Source organism: Moschus berezovskii, chromosome 26, assembly GCF_049115385.1.
Source record: "Moschus berezovskii isolate FMDL1 chromosome 26, NW_MosBer_1.0, whole genome shotgun sequence".
Taxonomy (NCBI): Eukaryota; Metazoa; Chordata; class Mammalia; order Artiodactyla; family Moschidae; genus Moschus; species Moschus berezovskii.
The window spans coordinates 39,017,213-39,041,228 of record NC_142485.1 but is presented as its reverse complement, the minus strand read 5'-3'; the positions used below and the strand labels follow the sequence as shown (position 1 = coordinate 39,041,228).

Genomic DNA, 24,016 nt, shown 5'->3' with positions numbered 1-24,016 from the left:
GAGAAGGCTTCTATGTGCCCAGACTAAGTAAGATCTCATTATATGTCTGTATGGTACCATGAATTCCCCCTTTACATAAAACTCACCCCACTGCAAGGGGTTAAAATATGTACAAGGTAAGGAAGTAGAGGCAGAAGGTGTGGCCTGGGTACAGCCTAAGAGGTGGGCAGGCAGAAAGGAGAGTAAATTTGTGACTGGGAGTCTGCAGATAAGGAGGCTCAGAGCACAAGGGATAATCGAGTGGGAAGGGGCCAAGTTTGGATATAAACAGAGGACAAGGGCAGCTCAAGTTCTCAGTGTCCCCATGCCAGAACCTGGCACAAAACTTTACAACCTGGTGACCAACAGTAATACAGGGATGCTGCAGCTGCTGCTAAGTCACTTCAGTCCTGTCCAGCTCTGTGTGACCCTATGGACAGCAGCCCACCAGGCTCCTCTGTCCACAGGATCCTCTAGGCAAGAATACTGGAGTGGGTTGCCATTTCCTTCTCCAATACAGGGATAATCCACAAGAAGTAACATATTTACACATATCACACACGTTTACTGACTTCATGTGTACAGACTGTAATGTCAACACTGAACCAGTTTTATCCCTTCATGTCTGTGTGCTTAGTCACTCAGTCGTGTCCGACTCTGCAACCCCATGGACTGTAGCCCGCCAGGCTCCTCTGTTCATGGGATTCTCCAGGCAAGAACACTGGAGTGCATTGCCATTTCTTTCTCCAGGCGATCTTCCCAACCCAGGGATTGGGAAGATTTCTGTTCCTTTCCTCCATTGCAAGCAGATTCTTTGCCTTCTGAATCACCAGAGAATCTTATCCCTCCATACATTTCCCTAATTGTTCAGATGTCTAGTCTCATTGAATTCAAGGAAGCATGGGGACACTGACTGTTCACATTATCCATATCCATGACTTTTTCCCTCCAGTACGAATCTAGTTCTCACTGGGCATTGCAGAAAGAGGGGCGTGCTCGCTTTAGCAGCACATATACTAAAATTGGAATGATACAGAAAAGATTAGCATGGTCCCTGTGCAAGGATGCCTGTGAATGCTCACCTGCTGGCAATATACCTGTGCAAATACTTGTTCCTTGAGCACTTTCCATTCATCTGGCTTTGTCCCTCACTGTGACCATTTACCAGTCAGGTTACATGTCAACTGTGTACAGTCAAATCAGGTAGCCACTGTTCTGGACCTGATTATAATTTTCCACTAAAATGCCACTAAATGCATTTGGCTGGGCTTCCTTGGGTTCGATCACTGGGTCAGGAAGATCCCCTGTTGAAGGAAAGGGCAACCCACTCCAGTATTCTTGCCTAGAGAATTCCATGGACAGAGGAGCCTGGTGGGCTACAGTCTTTTGGGTTGCAAAGAGTCAGACACTTTCACAGGCTTGCATTCAGAAAAAAAGGTTTTTTCTTTTTTCACTTAAAGGATTACACAGTAAACCTCACTCACTGTAGTCAAAGGATGGTAGAAGAATTCAGAAGGCCTCGGAATCTGTTTTCATAACAAAACAGCTGCCCTAATGTCTTCGATTTTTGTGAAGGTCACAGAACTATGTCAGTACTTTATTCCACATGTCCATGCAGACATGGCAACCCACTCCAGTACTCTTGCCTGCAGAATTCCGTGTACAAAGGAGCCTGGTGGGCTACAGTCTGTGGGGTCACCAAGAATCAGACACGACTGAGGCGACTGGACCACCACCACCATGCAAGTATCTTCAAGAACTACACAAAAAAGTGAGGCTAAGCATAAGCTATCAGAAGACATGAATCAGCCAGGCCTGGGGAAGTGAAGCAAGAGTGAATCTGATAAGCCTGGAAGAGAAGGGAATTTGGGTGAGAATGGATCCATGTATACGCATGGCTGAGTCCCTCTGCTGTCCATCTGAAACTATCACAACATTGTTAATCTGCTACGCAATGTGCTGTGCTTATCAGTCCCGTCCGAGGCTTTGGACCCATGGACTGTAGTCCTCCAGGCTCCATGGGGATTCTCCAGGCAAGAATACTGCAGTGGGTTGCCATGCCCTCCTCCAGCGGATCTTCCTAACCCAGGGATCAGAGCCCAGGTCTCCCCGCATTGCAGGCGGATTCTTTACCATCTGAGCCACCAGGGAAGCCAGTTCACCTGCTATACCGCAATATAAAATAAAAAGTTAAAAAAATAAAATTTGGCATCCAAAAATTAAAAAAATAAGAGTGAATCTGATAAATTAAAAAACCTTGTAAAAAGGCTGTCCAGCTACGCGTGAACGTACAGTGATGAGAAAGAAGGGACCTGATTCGGACACACGCTAGAGGGCGAGTGAAGGGCAGGAAGCGGGGTCCTGGGCACCCGGCGGTGAGCAGAGGCAGGAGCCGAGGCGAGCGGGTGGGCGCCGCCGTGAAGAGGAAGGACAGCCTGACTGTAGAACCCAGGGCGAGAGCCCCCGTGGCCCTTCTGTAACTGCCCCGATTGTCTCCTGCTGGCCTTGACCCAGCCGGCCTGACGAATCTGTCAGCGGGGCAGCCAGGGTCTGCAGCACCTTCGAAGTGCCGAGCTTCACCTGTGCGCCTCACGGGAAGCGGACGTCTCGGCTCGAGTGCGCATCCCGGCGTCCAGGGGCCCTCGGACGTGCGAGCAGGTGGTGGGGCGTCCCCTCAAGCCCACCTGTGCCCAGAGCCCGACCTCGGGGTGCACGGCCACCCCGACCCCTCGCCGACCCGCACCCACAGCACCGCGTCCCTACAGCCAGTCACCGCGTCGCTCCTGCGCGCGCGCCCCCGAAGGGGGGGCGGGGCTGGGAGACTTGTGGAGCATGCGCAGTAGCCCGAACGGGGGCAGTCCACGCGGCCGGGCAGCAGTTGCGTTTCAACCTTCTACAGGGCTCAACCAATCAGAAGGCGAATTCTTGCCGCGGGGTCCCGCCCCCGACGGGGAACTATGGCAACGGGCGGCCTATCGGGAGGCGTGTTGTTGGCGCGGAGCCCCGCCCCCGGCCGGGGCAGAGGGTCATGGGGTGTGAGCGGTCCTGAGCTCCCCAGCTCTTGAGGGCCGCGGCGTCCCTTGCCCCAGGCCGCGATCTGCGCGCCCCGCCCTTCGCTCGCCAGCGCGCCCGCCCTCCGGCGGCGGCCCGGCCCATGCGGCTGGGGGCGGAGGCCCGAGCGGGCGCGGGCCGGGCGTCTCAGGTGCGGCAGGCGGCCGGGCGCAGTGAGGGGGCGGTGGCGGGGCCGGGCGCGGCCAGCTGATTGGCCCGCGAGCGAGGGCCTCGCGGCGGCGGGAGGCGGCTGAGCGGCGCAGGGCCGGCGGAGCGCCGGGCGCGCGGAGACGGGAGGATGCTGCTGTCCCTGGTGCTCCACATGCGCTCGGTGCGCTGCGTGCTGCCGGCCGCCGTGCTCCTGGGCGCGGCGCCCACCTACGTGCTGGCCTGGGGCGCCTGGCGGCTGCTCTCCGCCCTGCTGCCCTCGCGCTTCTACCAGGCGGTGGACGACCGGCTCTACTGCGTCTATCAGAGCATGGTGCTCTTCTTCTTCGAGAACTACACCGGGGTGCAGGTGAGGCCCCCGCGCGCGGGCCGCCGCCCCTGCCGCTGTCGGGGGGCCGGGCGGCGCTGTGGGGGATCGAGGGCGCATCTCCGGGCTTCGACCCGCCCCGTGTCCCCCGGCCGGTGCAGGTCCGGCCCTGGGAACACGTGCCGCCACCCCATCCTCGCCCCGCGGGCCACGTTCACGGTCGCGCTCCGGGGTTTGGCCCGGTGCTTCGGTGCGGGCACCCCGAATCTCTGGGTGTAGCTGCAGGAACGCTGTTCTGCGGCAACAAGTGAGATCAACCGCCCCCCTCTCCCCGTCTCCCCGCTTCTGTAACCGTCTGTCTCGTGCTTGGCGAAGTCGGTGCAGATGGACATTTAAGTAGGGCAGGCAGTTGAGAGTTTCTGGCGCTTGGTCTGAGAGGAGATGGTCATGCTGGAACTTAAGTGCGCTCTTAGAAATCGGAGACCTTCTCTGCAGATTGGTGTTACTCTTTGGACAAGCAGTGCAACTTTGTGTTTCGCGTTCTTCCCCGGGATGATTGAAATCTGGGCTTGAAAAGTAATACATTTGTTACTGTAGAAGCCTTACCGGAGATAACATTCTTGCCAACTTTGACTAGGCTTAAGTGTGTGGCTAGTCTTTTTTTGTCTTTCTGTTCCTTTCCTTCTCTGTAGAGAATGGATTATGTGTAGATTAAATTTGTAAAACAAACAAAAATAGAAGGCCCTCTTTATTTAATTTTTTGAAGTCTTACACAAAAATAGCAACTGTGGGAAAAAATTGTGAATTTTCCTTTTGTTCTCCAGTTTGGCGGGGCGGGGGGGGGGAATAAAGCTTAATTCTTGGTTTTCCTTATACCCAGCCCTCTTTTCCTGTGGCGGGTGGATTGGAGTGAATGGAATGGCATTATTTTGTCTTTTTGTCTCTTCTCCCCCCTGGTGCTGTTGCTTACACCCTCTTGTCCACCAGCTCCTATTTTGAATTTGCAGTTGCATCGCTGTTAATGCCTGATGACTCTGAACTTGCCCCAGTTGGAGGTTTGGGGGGTGGGAACTAGAAGCCAGGGCCTCTGTTTAAATCACTGTTTTGTGTTTCCTAGAAAAGAAAGAGAAGGCAATGGCAAGCCACTCCAGTACTCTTGCCTAGAAAATCCCATGGACAGAGGAGCCTGGTGGGCTACAGTCCATGGGATCTCTACTAGTCGGACAAGACTGAGCGAGTTCACTTTCACTTTTCACTTTCACACATTGGAGAAGGAAATGGCAACCCACTCCAGTGTTCTTGCCTGGAGAATCCCAGGGATGGTGGAGCTTGGTTGGCTGCTGTCTATGGGATCGCACAGAGTCGGACACGACTGAAGCGACTTAGCAGCAGCAGCAGCAGAAAAGAAAGACTGCTTTTCCAGATAATGGTTTCCTGATCTTTGACTTTTACAATGGGCTTCATTTAAAATTTTCACTCGTTCAGAACAGTCATTTCCCCACTGTGTTCTTACTTCACCACAGTTGTCTAAACGTATGGTTTTGTCATGATACGTATTTAACTTTACGTCGTATATCAGTTGGTGCAGGCTAGGAAACAGACTCAGAACATATAACACAGTCATTTACCTCTTCGAAAAAGAATTCTACCTACAGTGCTTTTTTTTTTTTTTTTAATTTTAGTAAAAAGCCTGTAACATGTCCCATGCAATACAACATATACAGCTGAAGTAATTTGTGCATTAAGTTTCTTATTTTAAAAAATGGGTCTGAACTTTCTGGTGTTTCTGAAGTTGTATATCTCACCTTACATCTGTTCAGTATAGACCTCAGCACGTGGTTTTTTAAAAGTTTAGTCTGTTGATCAGTTCTGTTCAATTCAAGGATTCCTAACAGATTTCATCAAGGACCCACGCTAAATAAAATTTTGAATTATACTTGAGACCATCAGACATCCTTTTATAAATACATGAAGAACCAGTATCTAGTGATAATCTTCTAAATGTCAGGATTCATTTTTCTTGTGTATTTAAAAAAATGTTGCACTTTCTCCTTCTACTGGAATATACAAAAAATTGATCATTGATATATGCAGACTGAAATACATGGTGATACGCAACATGCCTCATTAAAACATAAGTCTTTTAGTTACCATTTTCTTCCTGCTTAAATCGTTAGAAGCAACTGGTTTACTTTAAAATAGATTTTATACTAACTACTGCTAATCTCTACCTCCCTAAATGTTAACATGATACATTGTAACAGTGAAATATGAAATTTGGTATGAAATAAATTTAGTTTTTCAATTGACCTGTTTCAAATATAAAATAATTTAAATAACACTAGAAGTAAGACAGAATTAAGTCTAAGATTTTGATGTTTATATAATGTGTTCAATTAGGATACTCTAATAATTTATACATTTACTTGAAAGGTTGTTTCAAGTTCCTCAGAAACCCTCAAGGCCTTCATATCTGGAGGCCATTTATAACTAGTTCTTTATTTTGATGCTGTGTCCTCAAAAGTAGTGCTAAATTCTTAATGAGATAAATTTGTATTCCGTATCCTATAAAAAGTGGGCTTTCCAGGTGGCGCAGTGGTCAAGAGTCCTTCTGCCAATGCAGGAGACGCAAGAGACTCAGGTTCCATCCCTGGTTCAGGAGGATCTCCTGGAGAAAGGAAATGGCAACCTACTCCAGTATTCTTGCCTGGAATATCCCATGGACAGAGTAGCCTGGTGGGCTACAGTCCATGAAGTCTCAAAGAGCAAGACATGACTGAGCATGCATCTTGTAAAAGCAGCTAAGCTATTAGAATGAAGCGTGTACTTAGAATCAGAGAAGGGACCTCACAAGTCCAAGCCCTTTATCAAGTTTGGATTCTTTCTGCGTGTGTGCTAAAATGTTGCCCAGATTCTTCTCACATATTAGTAGTCATATGTAGAATATAAATTTTTCCTTGTCTCCTTTTATTTTCTCCTTTCTCTACTTATCCTCCTCCTAAAGACTTTTAAAGACCTTAGACTGCTACCTGCTGTTTAGCTAGGAGGCACAGAACCCAGAAGATGCTTAAGCAGAATGACACAACCTTTGAAAGAGGAAATTAAACATTTCTCAATCAAATATTCCAATCTAACACAGTTTAAGTGTGGCCAGCGAACAGACTTATAAGAAAATCTTAGAGAAATGTAATCAGAACCTGGAAATATCAATCCTGGACTATATGCAACACAGTTATTTTGGGTTGCATCCATATCAAACTTTTTTAATTACCTTATTTTTCTAAGTTACAGGTGCAATAAAATATTCAAACACGGCAAAAAGATTTTGAGACAGTTAAAGTTCCCTTATCTACACACCCTCTCCCAGCCTGCAGCAGTTTGGTGTGTAACTTTGGATTTCTACCAGGAGCTTTTAAATAAATGTATGAATTGTGGAGAGACGACTCCTCCATTTTAAATTAAGTTCTTGGATGGGTTTTATAGTAGCAGTAAATATACTCTAACCTATGGGGACACCTCTGTGCCATTATGATGGAAAACAGAAGACAAGAGGGCTCTCTGTGTATACAGTTTACTTTCCCTCTTTCCTAAATGGGTCTAGTTTTATAGACTTTACAGAGTCTTTTATAGACTTTATAGAGTCTTTGTGACTCTGCTAGATTATTCAAGAAGGCTGTATCAATTGTTATGAATCACTCTGAGCTTTTATACTTCCAGCAGGAGTAACATGCTGTGTTTTATTCAGGTGATAACTGAGTAAAAATGAAGACTCCTAAGCATGGCCTTCAAGGCTGTCACAGTTCCACCCTGGCCAGCTTTTCCATTCACTGATTGCACTTGTGTGCAACTGCTGCTTCCTTCCCAGTACCCGCTCCCCCATTCCCAGTGCATTCTCAAGAATGTGCCTTTGCACTGCTGTTCTCAGTATGCTTTCTTCCAGCTCAGGCACTTTTCCTCTTCACCTGTCATGGTCTCACCCCATCTTAATGTCAGGATCACTTATATGTAACATTAACATGTAATATTAACATAGCAGGAGCATATTTTAATATATATATTGTCCCCTTTACATGATTGTAGTTCCTTGGAGGTGGCAAGAGTGACTTGGTTTGATGGTTCCCTGTCAACAAAGGGGCAGAGCACTCTGCATGGGATGCTGATCTGTGTTTCTTTGGAAATGTGGGCACATCTCACTTGTAATGCGTGGGGGCTCTTGAATGGCCCTAATAGTTGACCAAAGACTGAGAATAAGGTCAGAGACTTTATAAAAGGAGTTCTGAAACAGCTAGCAATATAGAGGCACTTTTGTATGCTTGTCGATAAAAACCTGCACTTTTTTGCAATTTTTAAAGATAAGCAGTTCTGTCAGGCTTATTTTGTGTACTCTGCTTCTTTCCATGAATTTGCAATGAAAAACCCAAATAAATAAGTGTTGCCTGGGGATTTAGAGGGCTATATGTGTGTGTAAGTGTATGTGATAGTTAGAAGCAGAGAGAAATGATGGGGGTGATACCGGGAAACTGGGTCATATTAAGTGCTAACCACATGCGAGGCACCAGCGTTTCCATTGATAAAATAGCCTCTGCTCCCAGCATACAGTTCAGCTGTTAGAAAGAAGTCAGTTTTTTTTTTTTAACTGAATGTATAATGGGATGTTATAAAATGACAAAATGAGCAAAGAGTGGAGGAAACAGTGGAGTATAACTGAATACAAGTGGTTGCTTCACTGGGGGAAGGTGACTCTTCTGTGTTGGGTGCTGTGTGGTGAAGCCAGCCCCTCACATGTGTACATGTTGCTTTGCTCCCATTCTTAATTTGTGTTTCTGTAGGAAAACATTTTATGTCCGTTTTTAAATTTTTACTCAAGGCTTTCTTACCTCCTTGTGGTTAATGTTCAAAGTGAAAAAAAAATTACATAAGCTTCTAATACATGGGACTTCTCATCTGACTATTTTTATTTGGAAATTTTGCAGGTAATTTGTTATATTCAAGAGATTTTTGGATGTTGGGTGAGATTCCTAGTTCTTTGCCATTCTCTGTTAGCTTGAGTAAACCAACTTTTCAACTCAATATTCTCATTCTTAAATGGAATACTTATTTTCCTGTTATTTTGAAGACTGAGATAATATGTGAAGCTGTTTAGCTCAATAACAGATCCATCACAGATACTCAGGAAAAACAGTCTGTAAATGAAGACAGTATCAAGCGATACATATGATGAATACATTGTATAAAGAGAGCTTTGTGATTTGTAAGGTTCCACTTAAATGTTGCATAATAATTGTTTTTATAATGATTATTAGACAAATGACTATGTTTATATTTTAACCTTGTTTCAGAAGGGCATCCTACTTTTCCTGTTCAGAGAAATGTTTCAAACTGGGCAGAAAAAGACCATTGTTTCGTGTGTTGTATTACAGTAGAAATCTTGTATGTGATCTTGAAATAATATATTTCCTTGACATAGAAATACATTTAAAAATTCACTTAAAATAATTATAAACAATCACAGTGTGAATTACATATGCAGACTTATTTATGCTAAAATTATAGCTGCATTTCTACATAATCAGACCTTTTTTTTTAAGGAAGATAAAGTAGATATCTGTTTCTCTTATCCATTTAACACAGTTTTTGAGTGAATAGTTTCACCTTACTGGATAATAGTGATAACAACATGAGCTTCCCCTGTGGCTCAGATGGTAAAGAATCTCCTTGCAATGCAGGAGACCCAGGTTCGATCCCTGGGTCTGGAAAATCTCCTGGAGAAGGGAATGGCAACCCATTCCAGCCGTGGACGGAGGAGCCTGGTGAGCTACAGTGCATGGGGTCTCAAAGAGTCAGACATGACTGAGCCACTAACACTACTACTAATAGCAACAGTTAACGTTTTGGGGGGATCGTTGGGCCTGGCGTGCTGTGATTCATGGGGTCGCAGAGAGTCTGACACGACTGAGCGACTGAACTGAACTGAACATGCTAGGAATAATGTGAAGTAGTTTCAGTTCAGTTCAGTTCAGTCGCTCAGTCTTGTCCGACTCTCCGCGACCCCATGAATCACAGCACGCCAGGCCTCCCTGTCCATCACCAACTCCCGGAGTTCACGCAAACTCATGTCCACCGAGTCGGTGATGCCATCCAGCCATCTCATTCTCTGTCGTTCCCGTCTCCTCCCGCCCCCAATCCTTCCCAGCATCAGAGTCTTTTCCAGTGAGTCAACTCGTCGCATGAGGTGGCCAAAGTATTGGAGTTTCAGCTTTAGCATCAGTCCTTCCAATGAACACCCAGGATTGATCTCCTTTAGAATGGACTGGTTGGATCTCCTTGCAGTCCAAGGGACTCTCAAGAATCTTCAACACCACAGTTCAAAAGCATCAATTCTTCAGCACTCAGCTTTTTTCACAGTCCAACTCTCACATCCATACATGACCACTGGAAAAACCATAGCCTTGACTAGATGGACCTTTGTTGGCAAAGTAATGTCTCTTCTTTTTAATATGCTATCTAGGTTGGTCATAACTTTCCTTCCAAGGAGTAAGCGTCTTTTAATTTCATGGCTGCAATCAGCATCCGCAGTGATTTTTGGAGCCCAAAAAAATAAAGTCTGACACTGTTTCCACTGTTTGCTCATCTATTTCCCATGAAGTGATGGGACCAGATGCCAATATCTTTGTTTTCTGAATGTTGAGCTTCAAGCCAGCCTTTTCACTCTCCTCTTTCACTTTCATCAAGAGGCTTTTTAGTTCCTCTTCCCTTTCTGCCATAAGGGTGGTATCATCTGCATATCTGAGGTTATTGATATTTCTCCTGGCAATCTTGATTCCAGCTTGTGCTTCTTCCAGCCCAGCGTTCCTCATGATGTACTCTGCATAGAAGTTAAATAAGCAGGGTGACAATGTACAACCTTGACGTACTCCTTTTCCTATTTGGAACCAGTCTGTTGTTCCATGACCAGTTCTAACTGTTGCTTCCTGACCTGCACACAGGTTTCTCAAGAGGCAGGTCAGGTGGTCTGGGATTCCCATCCAGTGAAGTAGTTTACATGGTCTCAATTATTTCACCGCAACCTGTGGGGAGTATTACGTTCATTTTACAGGTTACAAAAAAAAAGGCATGGAGAGGTTAGGTACTTGTAATGAAGTTCATAAAGTTGGTAAGGTGATGGACTAGGATTCAAATCTATCTTCATTTGAATTGAACATTTCTGCCTGTGTCTTAATGATGATTATATTGCAGCATAGAGGAGGCAAAATGTTCTGTAGCTGGGCCCGAAAATTAAATCAACAGAAGTCAGAACAGAAGAAAAGGCATACAAATTCCATTGATGTCAGTATTTTTTAAAATTTTAGTATTTTACACGTGAAATAATCATGTTTTTATTGGAGCATCACAGAAAAGAAGTAAAAAACAAAAGAGGTGGTTAGACTCAGCCCAGGGATGTGTATGTGTTAGGCGCTGAGTTGAGTCCGACCTTTGTGACCCCTTGGACTGACTGTAGCCTGCAGGCTTCTCTGTCCGTGGAATTCTTCAGCCCAGGGGTGTATGTATCATTTTATTAATAACAAAGGACAATAGACTGTGGAGACACAGCTAGATAGAGGAGAGCTGTGTTGGGTTCTTGGGGCTGGTAAATGGTGGGATGGTCCCTGGGAAATGGACAGGAGTGTTTAGTAAGGTTTGCTGCCTCATTGATGAGTGGAGTTTAATGTCACCTTTACAAAGGGAAGTTTAGGGGCAGGACGGCTCTGTGTGCTGTTTGTCAGTTGCCTTCAGCTCAAAATAATCCTCGTGTCAGAGTGGCATGTTTTGAGTTGGATATTCTGAGCCCTTTCTACAGCATGTATATTGAAGGACAGTGAAGGAAATTTTTTACAAAATTCGTATTTCAGTTTGCATGCCGAAAGAAAATAGATATTACTGAGATCAGTTTAGTCTCTCAGTTGTGTCCAACCCATTCCCTGCAGCACACCAGACCTCCCTCTCCATCAGTAACTTCCGAAGCTTGCTCAAACTTTTGCCTATTGAGTTGGTGATATCATCCAACCATCTCATCCTCTGTTGCACTCTTCTCCTCCTGCCTTCAGTCTTTCCCAGCATCAGGGTCTTTTCCAATGAGTCAGTTCATCCCATCAGGTGGCCAAAGAATTGGAATTTCATCTTTAGCATCAGTCCTTCCAATGAACACCCAGGATTGATCTCCTTTAGAATGGACTAGTTGGACCTCCTTGCAGTCCAAGGGACTCTCAAGAGTCTTCTCCAGCACCACAGTTCAAAAGCATCAATTCTTCGGCGATCAGCTTTCTTCACAGTCCAACTCTCACATCCATACATGACCACGGGAAAAACCATAGCCTTGACTACATGGACCTTTGTTGCTAAAGTAGTGTCTCTGCTTTTTAATATTGAGATAAATGAAGAATTTTATTTGTTTTTTGAAGAGAAAGTATGCTGTGTTTTATGTCCCCAAGGCATTGTTGGGTGGATATTCCACTGTGTGAGATATGTGATTACTTTAGATTCCATTCTGCCATCCCTTTTCAGGATACAAAAGAGGGAGTCTTCAAGTAGTTTACAGATTATGTCAAGTCTCTCAGTCGTGTCCGACTCTTTGTGACTCCATGGACTGTAGCCTACCAGGTTCCTCCGTCCATGGGATTTTTCAGGCAAGAATACTGGAGTGGATTGCCATTTCCTTCTCCAGGAGATCTCCTGACCCAGGGATTGAACCCGGGTCTCCCACATTGTAGGCAGACACTTTACCATCTGAGCCACCAGGGAAGTCAAAATTTGTTACAAATTATGAGAACAAACCAAAAGAAAGGTTAAGGTGAGATCCCGGTGAGAGGACAGTGTCGCTCCTAAACCCAGGTCTGCTGAAAGCTTTCTTTGTGCAACCTAAATGAAGTTGATTGGAGCAGAGCTGTAACTAGTGTGTTTCAGTCACAATGAAGATAATCAAAGAGCGTTTTTATTGTCTGTTAAGTTAATAAAAATAAAAGAGAACATTGTTATTTTTCTCTAGAGGGATTTTACATGAGTTTTTAAAAAATGGATGAGCCTCAAATTGAACAATTGTGATGAACCTAAAATTACTCAGAAACTTAGGGAGAACCAAAAAAGCCATGTTTTTCACGTGCCTGTTGGTGATGGACAGGGAGGCCTAGCGTGCTGTGATTCATGGGGTTGCAAAGAGTCGGACACGACTGAGCGACTGAACTGAACTGTTCGAAGGAACAAATTACCTGTCAGTGACGTGATTGTAATTTGGAATATACGTACTAGAAGACTCACAGAATGATGCCTTAAATAAGTCACTGGTGCACTTAAAGTATTTGTTTATACCCCAACTCTTTACTGTTGAAAGTGAGGCGTAGCTTTATCCCCTTGTGAGAAATATAGGGGCAGCGTATTGATTCAGTGAACATCTGTTGAAAAGCATCTGGGTGCTGGGCTCTGTGCAGAACAGGGATGAGGTCCCTGCCCCTGAGGAGCTTGTGGGCCTCAAGGGGAATGTGATGTGAGCTGGAAATAGGGGTACACAGGGAGACGGGGTTTACTGTGATGCACCATGGCGAGTGATGAATCTTGGGGTCCAGCTTGTTAGAAGGCAGGAGGGCTTCTGTGAGGAGGTGAATAAATGGTTTGAAAAAACTGATCTAAGATGACTGCAATGAGAGCGCACAGGTGGCTTTCAGGTAATCGTAGAGCCATTTAACAATGTATATGTATGGGTATTTTGTAAGTTATGAATTTTTTAAATTTGGGAAACCCTTTTTGTTGTTTGAGTCGCTAAGTTGTGTCTGACTCTCTGTGACCCCATGGGCTGCAGCATGCCAGGCTTCCCTGTCCTTCACTATCTCCCAGAGTTTGCTCAAATTCATGTTCATTGAGTTGGTGATGCTGTCTATCCATCTCATCCTCTCCTGCCCCCTTCTCCTCTTGCCTTCAATCTTTCCCAGCATCAGGGTGTTTTCAAGTGTCAGCTCCCATCACTTCAGGTGGCCAAAGTATTGGAGCTTCGCCATCAGTCCTTGTAATGCAAATTCAGTGTTGATCTCCTTTAGGATGGACTGGTTTGATTTCCTTTCAGTCAAAGGCACTCTCAAGAGCCTTTGGTACACATACACATATATGTGGTACATAAACTTTCCAGTCGTGTATTCCTTTCTTTCACCCACTCCAGTATTCTTGCCTGGAGAATCCCATGGACGGAGAAGCCTGGTAGGCTACAGTCCACGGGGTCGCAAAGAGTCGGTCACGACTGAGCGGCAGAACGGAACGGAACGGAACGGATTCCTTTCTTTGGCTAATCAGTATTTACTTGAAGTACTTAGTAATCGGTGTCTATTGCAGTAAGGTTTACAGTTCATCATTTCACTTACTTTGCTTTTAGAGCTTTTAAATTTTCCAATATTAAGGGCAGTTCTTTGTAACTTTCATTTCTGTTGAATTCCAAACAAGTTATAGTAACAAATTAAAAAAAAAAAAAACTTAAAGGCAATGAATCCAAATACCTACTTTGAGATCCTAATTCCTGTCAGAGGCTTACCATCTTCTTTTGCATCTCAGTTGGAAATAGCTTTTATTTCAGTGAGATGCGTATTGAAGAATAATCTTTAAAAGTATGAACTATGCATTTATTTTCCCTTTCAGTTCAGTTCAGTCGCTCAGTCATGTCCGACTCTTTGAGACCCCGTGAATCACAGGACATCAGTTCTTCCTGTCCATCACCAACTCCCGGAGTTCACTCAAACTCATGTCGATCAAGTCGGTGATGCCATCCAGCCATCTCACTCTCTGTCGTCCCCTTCTCCTCCCGCTCCCAATCTTTCCCAGCAAGGTTGATCATAACTTTCCTTCCAGGGAGTAAGCGTTTTTTAATTTCAGGGGTGCAGTCAGCATCTGCAGTGATTTTGGAGCCCAAAAAACCAAAGTCTGACACTTAGTGGCTATGAATTAAGATTTTGTTCCTTTCACATTTTGCCCATCTGTTTTGCCCACCAGAATTCGTTACTTATCTTACTTTTTCTAGATACCACTGAAGATCTGTTTTTAAACACTGGGCCTGTTGAACTTTAACAAACTACGTTTTGAAAATGTCAGTTGTTTGGAAGCTATTTAAGGATGGGGGAAATTAGTGAGCCTCAGGGAAAGCAGTGGTGGCTTTCCTGCAAAGCTTTTTGGTTAACAGTTGTGTCTATAAACAACAGTAGGAAACTGATGTTTTAAGGCCAGTGTGGTATATAGTGTGTGGACTAAGCCCGAGCAGTGAGGGTGTGGGATCTTCTTAAGTGGAGCTGTTGACTATCACGGGTCACTGAGCAAGGCGGCGTGGTGGTTCTGTGCTCGGCCCGCTGACATGTGAGGCTGTGGCGCGGGACCAGGTAATGGCCAAACTCCATTCGGCTGCGGGCATGTAGTGACCGTTTTCACTGCTGGAGGCTGTTTGTCATGAGAGTAGATGGCTGTGCTTATGTTTGTGGTTTTCTTTTCACCCTCACCATGCTTGTTTTATTTTAAAGTGGAATATATTTAGTTTTATAGGAAATAAAGTTTACAGTGCTGTGTTTTCTATATGATTGATAACTATCATCCTGTGTATACCCATTTAAAAAATTTTTAAGGTTATTTTGACACATAAAAATTTTACCTATTCATGTTATTCATTATGATGTTTTGGTGTAGGTATGCAGTATGAAATGACTACCACAATCAAACTAAAAAAAGGAATCCTTTTAATAACTTGTTTGTCAGCTGCCTTCAAAGACTGTAGTCTCTTAATGAAATGAAAGAAAAGGAGAGTCCCCCGGGTGGCTCAAGTACTGCCTTCAGCCTGAGGGCAGGCAGGTCTCCAAAGAGTGGTTTTCAGATTGAATCAATTAAACCACAGCCTGTCATTGTGAGTATCCTGTCCGAGGAAGTCAAGCCAGGAGTTCTCTCTCGCAGTGCTTTGAACCCAGGGAGTCCTACCTAGAGGTCCCAAAGCAACTCTGGCTCATTGCTGAGAGGGTGGATTGCTCACAGACTAGGACTCCACTTTTTCACCTTTCATGGTTCAAGTCATCGATTTTGCTTTTTGTTTTGGTGTTGATAAACTTTATTAATAAAAAATTATTGAGCAAGCAGCTTGGTGCTCTGTGCTGACCTAGACGGCTCGGATGGTGGGGATGGGGGGAGTGAGGCTCAATTTATATTAAAAAGTTACTGAGCAAATATTTAAACACATATTACCCACATAGACTGAAGGCAGGAGGAGAAGGGGACAACAGAGGATGAGATGGTTGGATGGCACCACCGACTCAATGGACATGAGTTTGAGCAAACTCTGGCAGTTGGTGATGGGCAGGGAGGCCTGGTGGGCTGCAGTCCATGGGGTCGCAAAGAGTCGGACACGACTGAGCGACTGAACTGACTGACTGCCTGACCCACAAAGCACTGTATAGTTTTCTGAGGACTCATTCTGAGTCCCTGGTCTCGAGAACTTTGTCATCTAGTTACATTTATCTGCAGAGATATAGAGTCCTTTGTTTGTTCTGTTAAGATATTAATGTGTAGTGTTGTATTCAGAAGACAGTCCCAGTGACTGTCTAAAAAGATCGTTGTTGTTCAGTCGTGTTGTTGTAAGTTGAGTCCGACTCTTTATGACCCCATGGACTGCAGCACACCAGGCTCCCCTGTCCTTCGTGTTCTCCCGGAGCTTGCTCAAATTCTTTTGTCCACTGGGTGGCTGATGCTATCTAACCATCTCATCCTCTGCCACCTCCTTCTCCTTTTGACTTCAGTCTTCCCCAACATCAGGAAAAAGATAGATCTGTAGCTAATTCATAATCTTGAATAATCCATGATGACAAGATATGGAAACAGAAATGCCCTGAATAAAAAAATTACACTGTTAGGAGTCATTTCCTTTGAAGCCTTTAAAAATATACTGTCAGTTTCTTTAAATGACTGATTATGAAGTACTTCAGACATGCACAACTACAGAAAGACTCCTGTAAGGAGCACCTGCGTACCCACCCCCCAGTTAAAGGCATAAAACATGAATGCTGGAGTTGAAGCCTACTGTGTACCCCCTCCCTCTCTTGCAGCCCCCCTTCCTAGGGATAACTTGAACTCCATCTAGGGAGTTCTGTATGCAGTCATAATAGAGTCCTAATCAGGATCCTAGTTTCCCCATTACTTCCCGGATAGTTTTCGTCTTTAGCTTGGCTTTCAGAAGACCCTGTGTTCTGGCTCAGCTCTCCCTCTGGTCCGCCTGCGCCAGCTACCTGACTGCGTGCAGCCCTGGTTTGATCAGACCCTGCCAGGCGCACCCATGCTGGCCCCAGATGCTGCCACTCTATCCCTTTGCTCCCCCTTCCTGGTCATCCCTTCAACATCTCCCGTACTGTTATCGCACCTAACAAATGCTACTGCAGCTCTGTGGCTGACAGTTCTTTCAAATAGACTGTATTTTCATAATATTTGCATCATGCCTCATCACAGTTGCTTTGTGCACACCTGTGTCTCCCGGTTTCAGATACTGTGAGAAATCAGTAAAAATTCTGGAGGATGACTGATCATTGTTTCTCTTAATGACCATTAGCCCACCCTGTGCTCAACTTCTTTCTAGTCATATGCTGTTGTTGATGGTCTCTAAGGTTCCTAAGAGAAGTCGAATACTTATTAATCATGGATGGCATATTCATGACATCATGTTTAGGTCAATGTTTTGACATTGTCATATTTTGTATGTTACAGTAGTGCATGTTTTAAAATATCAAAATAATGTTTCTCTTTTTATTTTATCTTTTAGATATTGCTATATGGAGATTTGCCAAAAAATAAAGAAAATATAATATATTTAGCAAATCATCAAAGCACAGGTTTGTATTTCATTTGCCTGAAACTTGGGTCTCTCCACACACAGTAGAGAAGTAATTCAAAGTAATGTTCTGATATATTTAAATGGATTTTTTTGTTGTTGTTAAAACTTGAAGTTTCAATGCAGATATTATATGTGACCTTGTAGTTTTGTAATTTTACTGTTTTGGAAAAATAGGACTGTGAAAACTATGAATTTTCCTTGTCCCTTTGCTGGGTGTATATAAGCTATTTTCTTTCCTTTTTTCTTTTTCTTTGACTATCTCTTTAAAGACTCATGTATTCTCCCTTTTTAAGTTTTGTTTTGGGAAGTGAAATTTGTGTATCATATTGTATGAACATTTTAGATTTTTTTATTGTTAGGCTATAGAAAGGTTGTACCAATTTGTATTTATTCCTAAACACAGTATTATTTTCTGATGCCTGCAGTTCCTTTTGCTTCTTCAGATGTTTTGGTTTAAGTATAGTTTCCTTTTCTATCAGAAGAATCACAGAAGACTCTGGTCTCCAGTATAGCAGTGTGTACTTTAAATTAGGTCAAGGTGCTTTAAAAAAAAAAAATTAAAAAGCTTTTTATTTGAAATAATTGTAGATTTACAAGGATTTGCAAAAATAGTACATAGACTCCCATGACTCCGTCACAAAGTTTCTCCCAAGGGTGGCATCTTATATAACTATGCTACAGTATCCAAACTAAGAAATTCAGGTACTTTTTAGTTCACCAAATACTTCAGTCAAAAAGACATCAGACTTCATTATCTTTTCAAAGCTGTAACTGCTCTTGATGCGCACTTCCTAAATTCCATTTTTATTACTTTTAAAAATGTAGTAAGCAGAAGTTCAAGACTAAAAACAGACTAATGACTGATAACCCCTGACTGGGAAATCACTGATGCCCATGGCTGTCCTTTATCTCCGTCCCGTCAGCTGTGTTTCTGCACAGTTACTTTTATCACTGCCTATACCTTTGGAACGGAGAAGGCAATGGCACCCCACTCCAGTACCCTTGCCTGGAAAATCCCATGGGCGGAGGAGCCTGGTAGGCTGCAGTCCATGGGGTCGCTAAGAGTCGGACACAACTGAGCGACTTCACTTTCACACATTGGAGAATGAAATGGCAACCCACTCCAGTGTTCTTGCCTGGAGAATCCCAGGGACGGTGGAGCCTGGTGGGCTGCCGTCTATGGGGTTGCACAGAGTCGGACACAACTGAAGCGACTTAGCAGCAGCAGCAGCATACCTTCAGAAAGGTTATGAAGCAGAAATGCCTCTTTCTCAACTTAGCTTATTAATAGATACACTCAGTTTTCTAGGTCAAGAGTTGATGTTACAAAGTAAATAGGAATTTGATGTATTTTTATTTCCCTCATTCTATTACCCTAACTTCTAGGACTATTTGACTTAATTACATTTGACTTTAGAAAAGCAACCAGCCCTATGGTCAGAGTCTGTTTCTAACCCTGGTCTAGAAAGCAGCCTGACTTCCTCCTTTATTTTCACGCTTTCTCCAGTCATATTGACCTTTTTATTAGTGACATAGTCGTGCTATTCCGGTTCTGCAACTGATGGTTCTGCAATCTTTACCAAGGTTCCAACATCCAGATAAAAAGGATTTCTGGTTCTAGGACAGGGAGTGGCTCATTTAGCCCATTTTTCTTTATATTGAGGCCCTGGTTAATTTCACTTAGAGCTGGCTTTCTATTTAAAAGGTCTCTCTTAAAATTCCTTGTTCAGGTTCCCTGCCAACTTGCCTTTTTCCAGGCTTCAGTGGAAAGAGTGTTCTAGGGACAGAGCCACGGGCCCAGCCCAAACCTGTAGAGTGAGGACTCTGAACGTTTCCCGAGGCCACTGCTGTCCTTGATGTGCTCGCCTACGCTGGCCTTTATATCCCTTACTCCTAGGTGCAGGCTTGGGGACTGGAAGGGTAGAATGGGAAATGTGAGGGCGGCAGTCAGCACCGGCTGACGGGGAAAAGCTGCGCGTCTCATGGCGAGAACCCGGGCCGTCCACGCCTTCACCTGACCTGGGTGCCGGCCCTGCGCCGTTCAGCCTTTAGGAGTTGGGAGGGTTGCCTTTTGAGTTCTTTAAAAAATCCAGGGAACCCCCCGACAGTCCCGTGGTTAGGATGCTGCGCTTTTCACAGCGAGATCTGGGGTTCAAGCCTTGGTTGGAGAGCTAAGATCCTATAAACCGGTGGCATGACCATAAATAAAAAACCCGTAGCTTAGGAACATAACTAGACAGAGATTTTAACTTTAGAATTGCAGGCTTCAGTTAGAATATAGGCATGTAAAATTCTGCCTGCGGTCTGAGTTCTGCAGGCCCCTTGTTTATCCGGGGATGTGGGCCCTGGGCCTGTTGTGTCTTGGTGCCCTTCATGAAGCCCTTTTGAGACCCTGAAAATCATCATCGAGTAAACTGAAAATGTCAGAAGCAGAAGGAACATTTCAGACTGCTGTTGAGCTTAGACTTCCCAGCTCATGCTCTCCAAGGCCTGCCAGAATGCAAGAGGCTTTTCTTGGCCTGGCTGGCTGCAGAACTGGCATCTTAATTTGTCCCGCTGCTCCCTTGTTTTCGCTTGCAGTGAGCCCTTGCCGTCTCTGCATTCTTGGTCTCTGTTAACTGACTTTTCTTCAGAGTCAGCAGGACTGTGGTGGCCACTGTTCCTTTCCCGCCGCCTTCCTTAGCTCTCTGCTTTGAACACTCTGGACCTTTTTAATCTCAGGAAACATTCCCTTTCCTTGGTCTGGGTGACATTTTCCTTAACTAACAACGTGAATGGTGAGTAGACTTTCATTAAAAGGCCTGGGCTGTGGAGGCAGATCCCAGTTCATATGCTGTTCCACAGCATGCTGTGTGTCTGTGGGCCGATGACTTAGCTTCTCTGAGCCTTGTTGATCAGGTATGAGTCATGTCTACTGGTCAGGGATTTTAGGCAGTTTCCATAACCTGGCTCTAATCTCGCAGAGAGCCTGGCTCAAGGGCAGCCAAGAGTAGGAGTGATGGTGTTGATGACAGCTAATCTCCAGGTCACATTGCATCCATGATAGGCGAGTACTTCACGTGTAGGGTCCCTTTCAGCCAACACTGTGCCCTTAAGAATTGGAAACTCTTGTTCCATAGTAGCACAGTTGAGAAGAGCCTCGCTTCTCTTCCTGCCTCTCCTCTGCCCTTCCCTCCTCTCTTCCAAGTTAATAATATAAACTGAGGCATTGCTTGAGCTGGATCACCATGGAAGAATTCTTACACAGCAGCATTTCTTGATCTCTTAAGTTATTCATGCCAGAACACAAAATGTGAATAGTTATTAAGGTAATATCCCAGCCATCAGTAACTCAGCTGTAGTCTGTGGTCTTCTATCTGAAACCTAATTGAGAATATTTTAAAATTTTTAAAAAGATAATTGAGTTGAAAAAATTGGAGGCACCAAGCTTGTGTGTTTTGACTACTTAAATGAAAGTCACTCAGTCGTGTCCTACTCTTTACGACCCCAGGGACTGTATAGTCCATGGAATTCTCCAGGCCAGAATACTGGAAGGGTAGCCTTTCCTTTCTCCAGGGGATCTTCCCAACCCAGGGATTGAACCTGGATCTCCCGCATTACAGGCGATTCTTTACCAGCTGAACCACAAGGGAAGTGCTAGAATACTGGAGTGGGCAGCCTATCCCTTCTCCAGTGGATCTTCCCAACCCAGGATTTGAACCGGGGTCTCTTGCATTGCAGGTGATTCTTTACCAACTGAGCTATCAGGGAAGCCCTTTGACTACTTATGTTAGTTCTTAAAACTTTTTCGCTAAATATTTCAAAAGTGTAAGGGCGTAGCCCAGGAAAGTTCATTAAAACATATTTTGTAAATTTGACACTTTCTCCTTCGAGTTATTGGAAGGTGTATCTAGACCATAGTATAGCCATGTGCGTTTAATATAAAAATGCATTTTCAAATTCCTCCAAATTTAAAAAAATGATTGTCCCCAGAAAAGATACCAAATCTTGTTTTTAGCCTTGTACCAAAATTTGTTCCTGAAAGTCATTGGTAACAATAAAATGTCCTTGCCTTTTGTTGATATGGAATATTTTCTTGAACGTGACAGTTTCATTTAGCCAGTCTATGCCTGTCATTTCATGTTTTCTAGACTTTAAGAATTAGAGACGCTTATCTTATTCTTTGTTCCTGCATCATTTGTGTTACTTTGATGTTTTATGGCTTTTGCATTATATCCCTGAAATAAGAAGCTTGATCGCAGAGTCGGACACGACTGAGCGACTGAACTGAACTGAACTGAAGAAATGTAAAAGCAAACCTGAAAAACCCACAGAATTTGTATTTTTCAAATGTCTGGGGTTGATTTAAAGAAATTAGAAAATTCTACTAGTAATATTTTCAAAGCATGTCTTTGTAACAGTCTTGTGGAGAGGCTCTGTTTCTATGGCAGGAACGCTGGCCTTCACGCAGGGATCACTTAGGACTGGTGGGTTCTGTCTTTGCAGTTGACTGGATCGTCGCCGATATTCTGGCCGTCAGGCAGAGTGCTCTCGGACATGTGCGCTATGTGCTGAAAGATGGGCTCAAGTGGCTCCCGCTGTACGGCTGCTATTTTTCTCAGGTAACTTTTTTCCGTGCTTCTTCCTTTCTATTTGTATGGATGTTTAAGTTTTTTGGGTTTATTTTTAATGGGTTTACCAGTTCATTCTAAATTAATGTGGTTTTATTTGGCATTTTTAGTGGTGTGTATTTATATATATGTCTGATTACCCAAATTGCTAAATAAAAAATGCAAATGTACAAACATCATATAAAAAATTTTAAAGATAAAAGATGTGAAGGACCCTTAATAAATTAAAAAGTAATTTCTGTAGGATTTAAAAAAATAGTGAGCTCTATATGTAAAGTACCTAGCATAAATGTCAGGTACATAATAAATATTTAGTATATGTTATTTTATAAAAGCCCCTTAAAATCACATCATAACCATCAGGTCATGAAATTATAAAATAGGTTCTTTAATATTCAGAAGGGGATTACTAGCATTTTTCTATGCCTTTTCTGAATAAATTATGGTTATGCAATTTTCTGGGGGCTTCTCCAGTGGCTCAGCAGTAAAGAATCTGCCTGCAGTGCAGGAGACACACGAGTTCGATCCCTGGGTCAGGAAGATCCCCTGGAGGAGGATCTGGCAACCCACTCCAGTGTTCTTGCCTGGAGGATCCCATGGACAGAGGAGCTTGGCAGGCTTCAGTCCATGGGTGGCAAAGAGTCAGACAGAACTGAGTGACTAATACATACACACTTGAAATTTTCTAAATATTAAGAATGAAATTTGTATGGAAGACAAGCTTGATAATAGGACTTTAATACTCGATTAAAGAAGAGAGGCTAAAGTTATGGTAAACCCTGAAAAGATAGAAATCTGGAGGTCACCCCTTGGACAGTCCATGCTGCCCACAAGTCCTGTGATCAGAGTTCCTGTGGTGTTGGAGGTTAGAGTCTTGACTGTCCATTTCCTCTTTCTTTTCCGTATTTCCTTCTAAAGGAAAATAAAATCCAAATGTATTTTGATGAAAAATATTTTAAACTATTTTGTTCATATGTAAATGGGAATAAATTAAAAAGTAATGGACTTTGTGTTACCACTCAGTTGTGTCCGACTCTGCAACCTCATGGACTGTAGCCTACCAGGCTCTTCCATCCATGGGATTCTCCAGGCAAGAATCTGGAGTAGGTTGCATAACATTATGCCAGGAAGTAAGATTTTCTTTTAAATGGACTTGTTTTTTACAGTCTATATGAAGCAGAAATAATGCTGTTCAAAAATAGTTACTTATAAGCAAAATGTGACGAAACAGTCAAGTTTTTTATTTATTTTATATGTGGCGGTGTCGTATTATAAATGTTGTGTTGTTGTTCAGTCGCTCAGTCATGTCTGACTCTTTGCAGCCCCATGGACTGCAGCACACGAGGCTTCCCTGTCCCTCACAATCTCCTAGAGTTTGCCAAATTCATGTCCATTGAATCGGTGATGCCATCCAACCATCTCATCCTCTGTCACCCTCTTTAATTTTAATATATAGATATTCAGAAAATGAAACATTTCTAAACCACCAGCCTGTGAACTTTGACAGGTGTAGTTTACCTTTGAAATTCAGAACAGAATCCTCTCTGCTCCCTCATCCCAACAAACGCAGATGTTTTGGGAACCTTACTGTTGTGTTTTTAAAAAAAATCGAAAAGGCATTAGAGAGCTTTTGCTCATTTAAGCCCTGTGAGTGTAACTAGAGATGTGTGTGACAGCTGGGACTGACCTGAGCTCTCTGCACTTTCTTCCACTCTGCTTTCAATTCTGGCCATCTTTATTGTAATGCGTATCCAATCTCTTATATTACACTCGTGTACATATTTTGCTTCATCATTAATCAGGCAGTTCCTAAGGGAAAGATAGCTGGTCTTCACTTCTGTAGCTTCCATATATCTGGGAAATAACTCAGATTTTTTTTTTAATGAAAATTGAGTTTAATAAGCACATTAAATGATTAGTAGGAAATAGTGTGTGAAGAAGAGACATAATGTCATTGAAAGCTTGGGGAAGTTTCACATTGCAGTATATGTTTCCTGTGGCTCTAATTCTAAAGAGTTTGTGAAGACTGACTTT

General features: G+C 43.7%; 1 protein-coding gene and 1 non-coding gene across 2 annotated transcripts in view; both read left to right on the top strand.

Annotated features, from left to right (window-relative positions):
* The first annotated feature begins 971 nt into the window (after window positions 1-971).
* LOC129549481 (U6 spliceosomal RNA) lies at window positions 972-1,078 on the top strand. The gene has a single exon (XR_008684579.1). It is a non-coding gene; the product is annotated as a U6 spliceosomal RNA (small nuclear RNA).
* Window positions 1,079-2,998: 1,920 nt separating this feature from the next.
* The window catches only part of AGPAT5 (1-acylglycerol-3-phosphate O-acyltransferase 5), a 44,004-nt gene continuing 22,986 nt past the window's right edge, over window positions 2,999-24,016 (top strand). Inside the window, exons 1-3 of the mRNA XM_055416334.2 lie at window positions 2,999-3,547; window positions 17,301-17,370; window positions 21,858-21,973. Coding sequence (XP_055272309.1) covers window positions 3,329-3,547; window positions 17,301-17,370; window positions 21,858-21,973 — 405 coding nt within the window. The 5' untranslated portion in view covers window positions 2,999-3,328. The remainder of the gene's footprint in view (window positions 3,548-17,300; window positions 17,371-21,857; window positions 21,974-24,016) is intronic.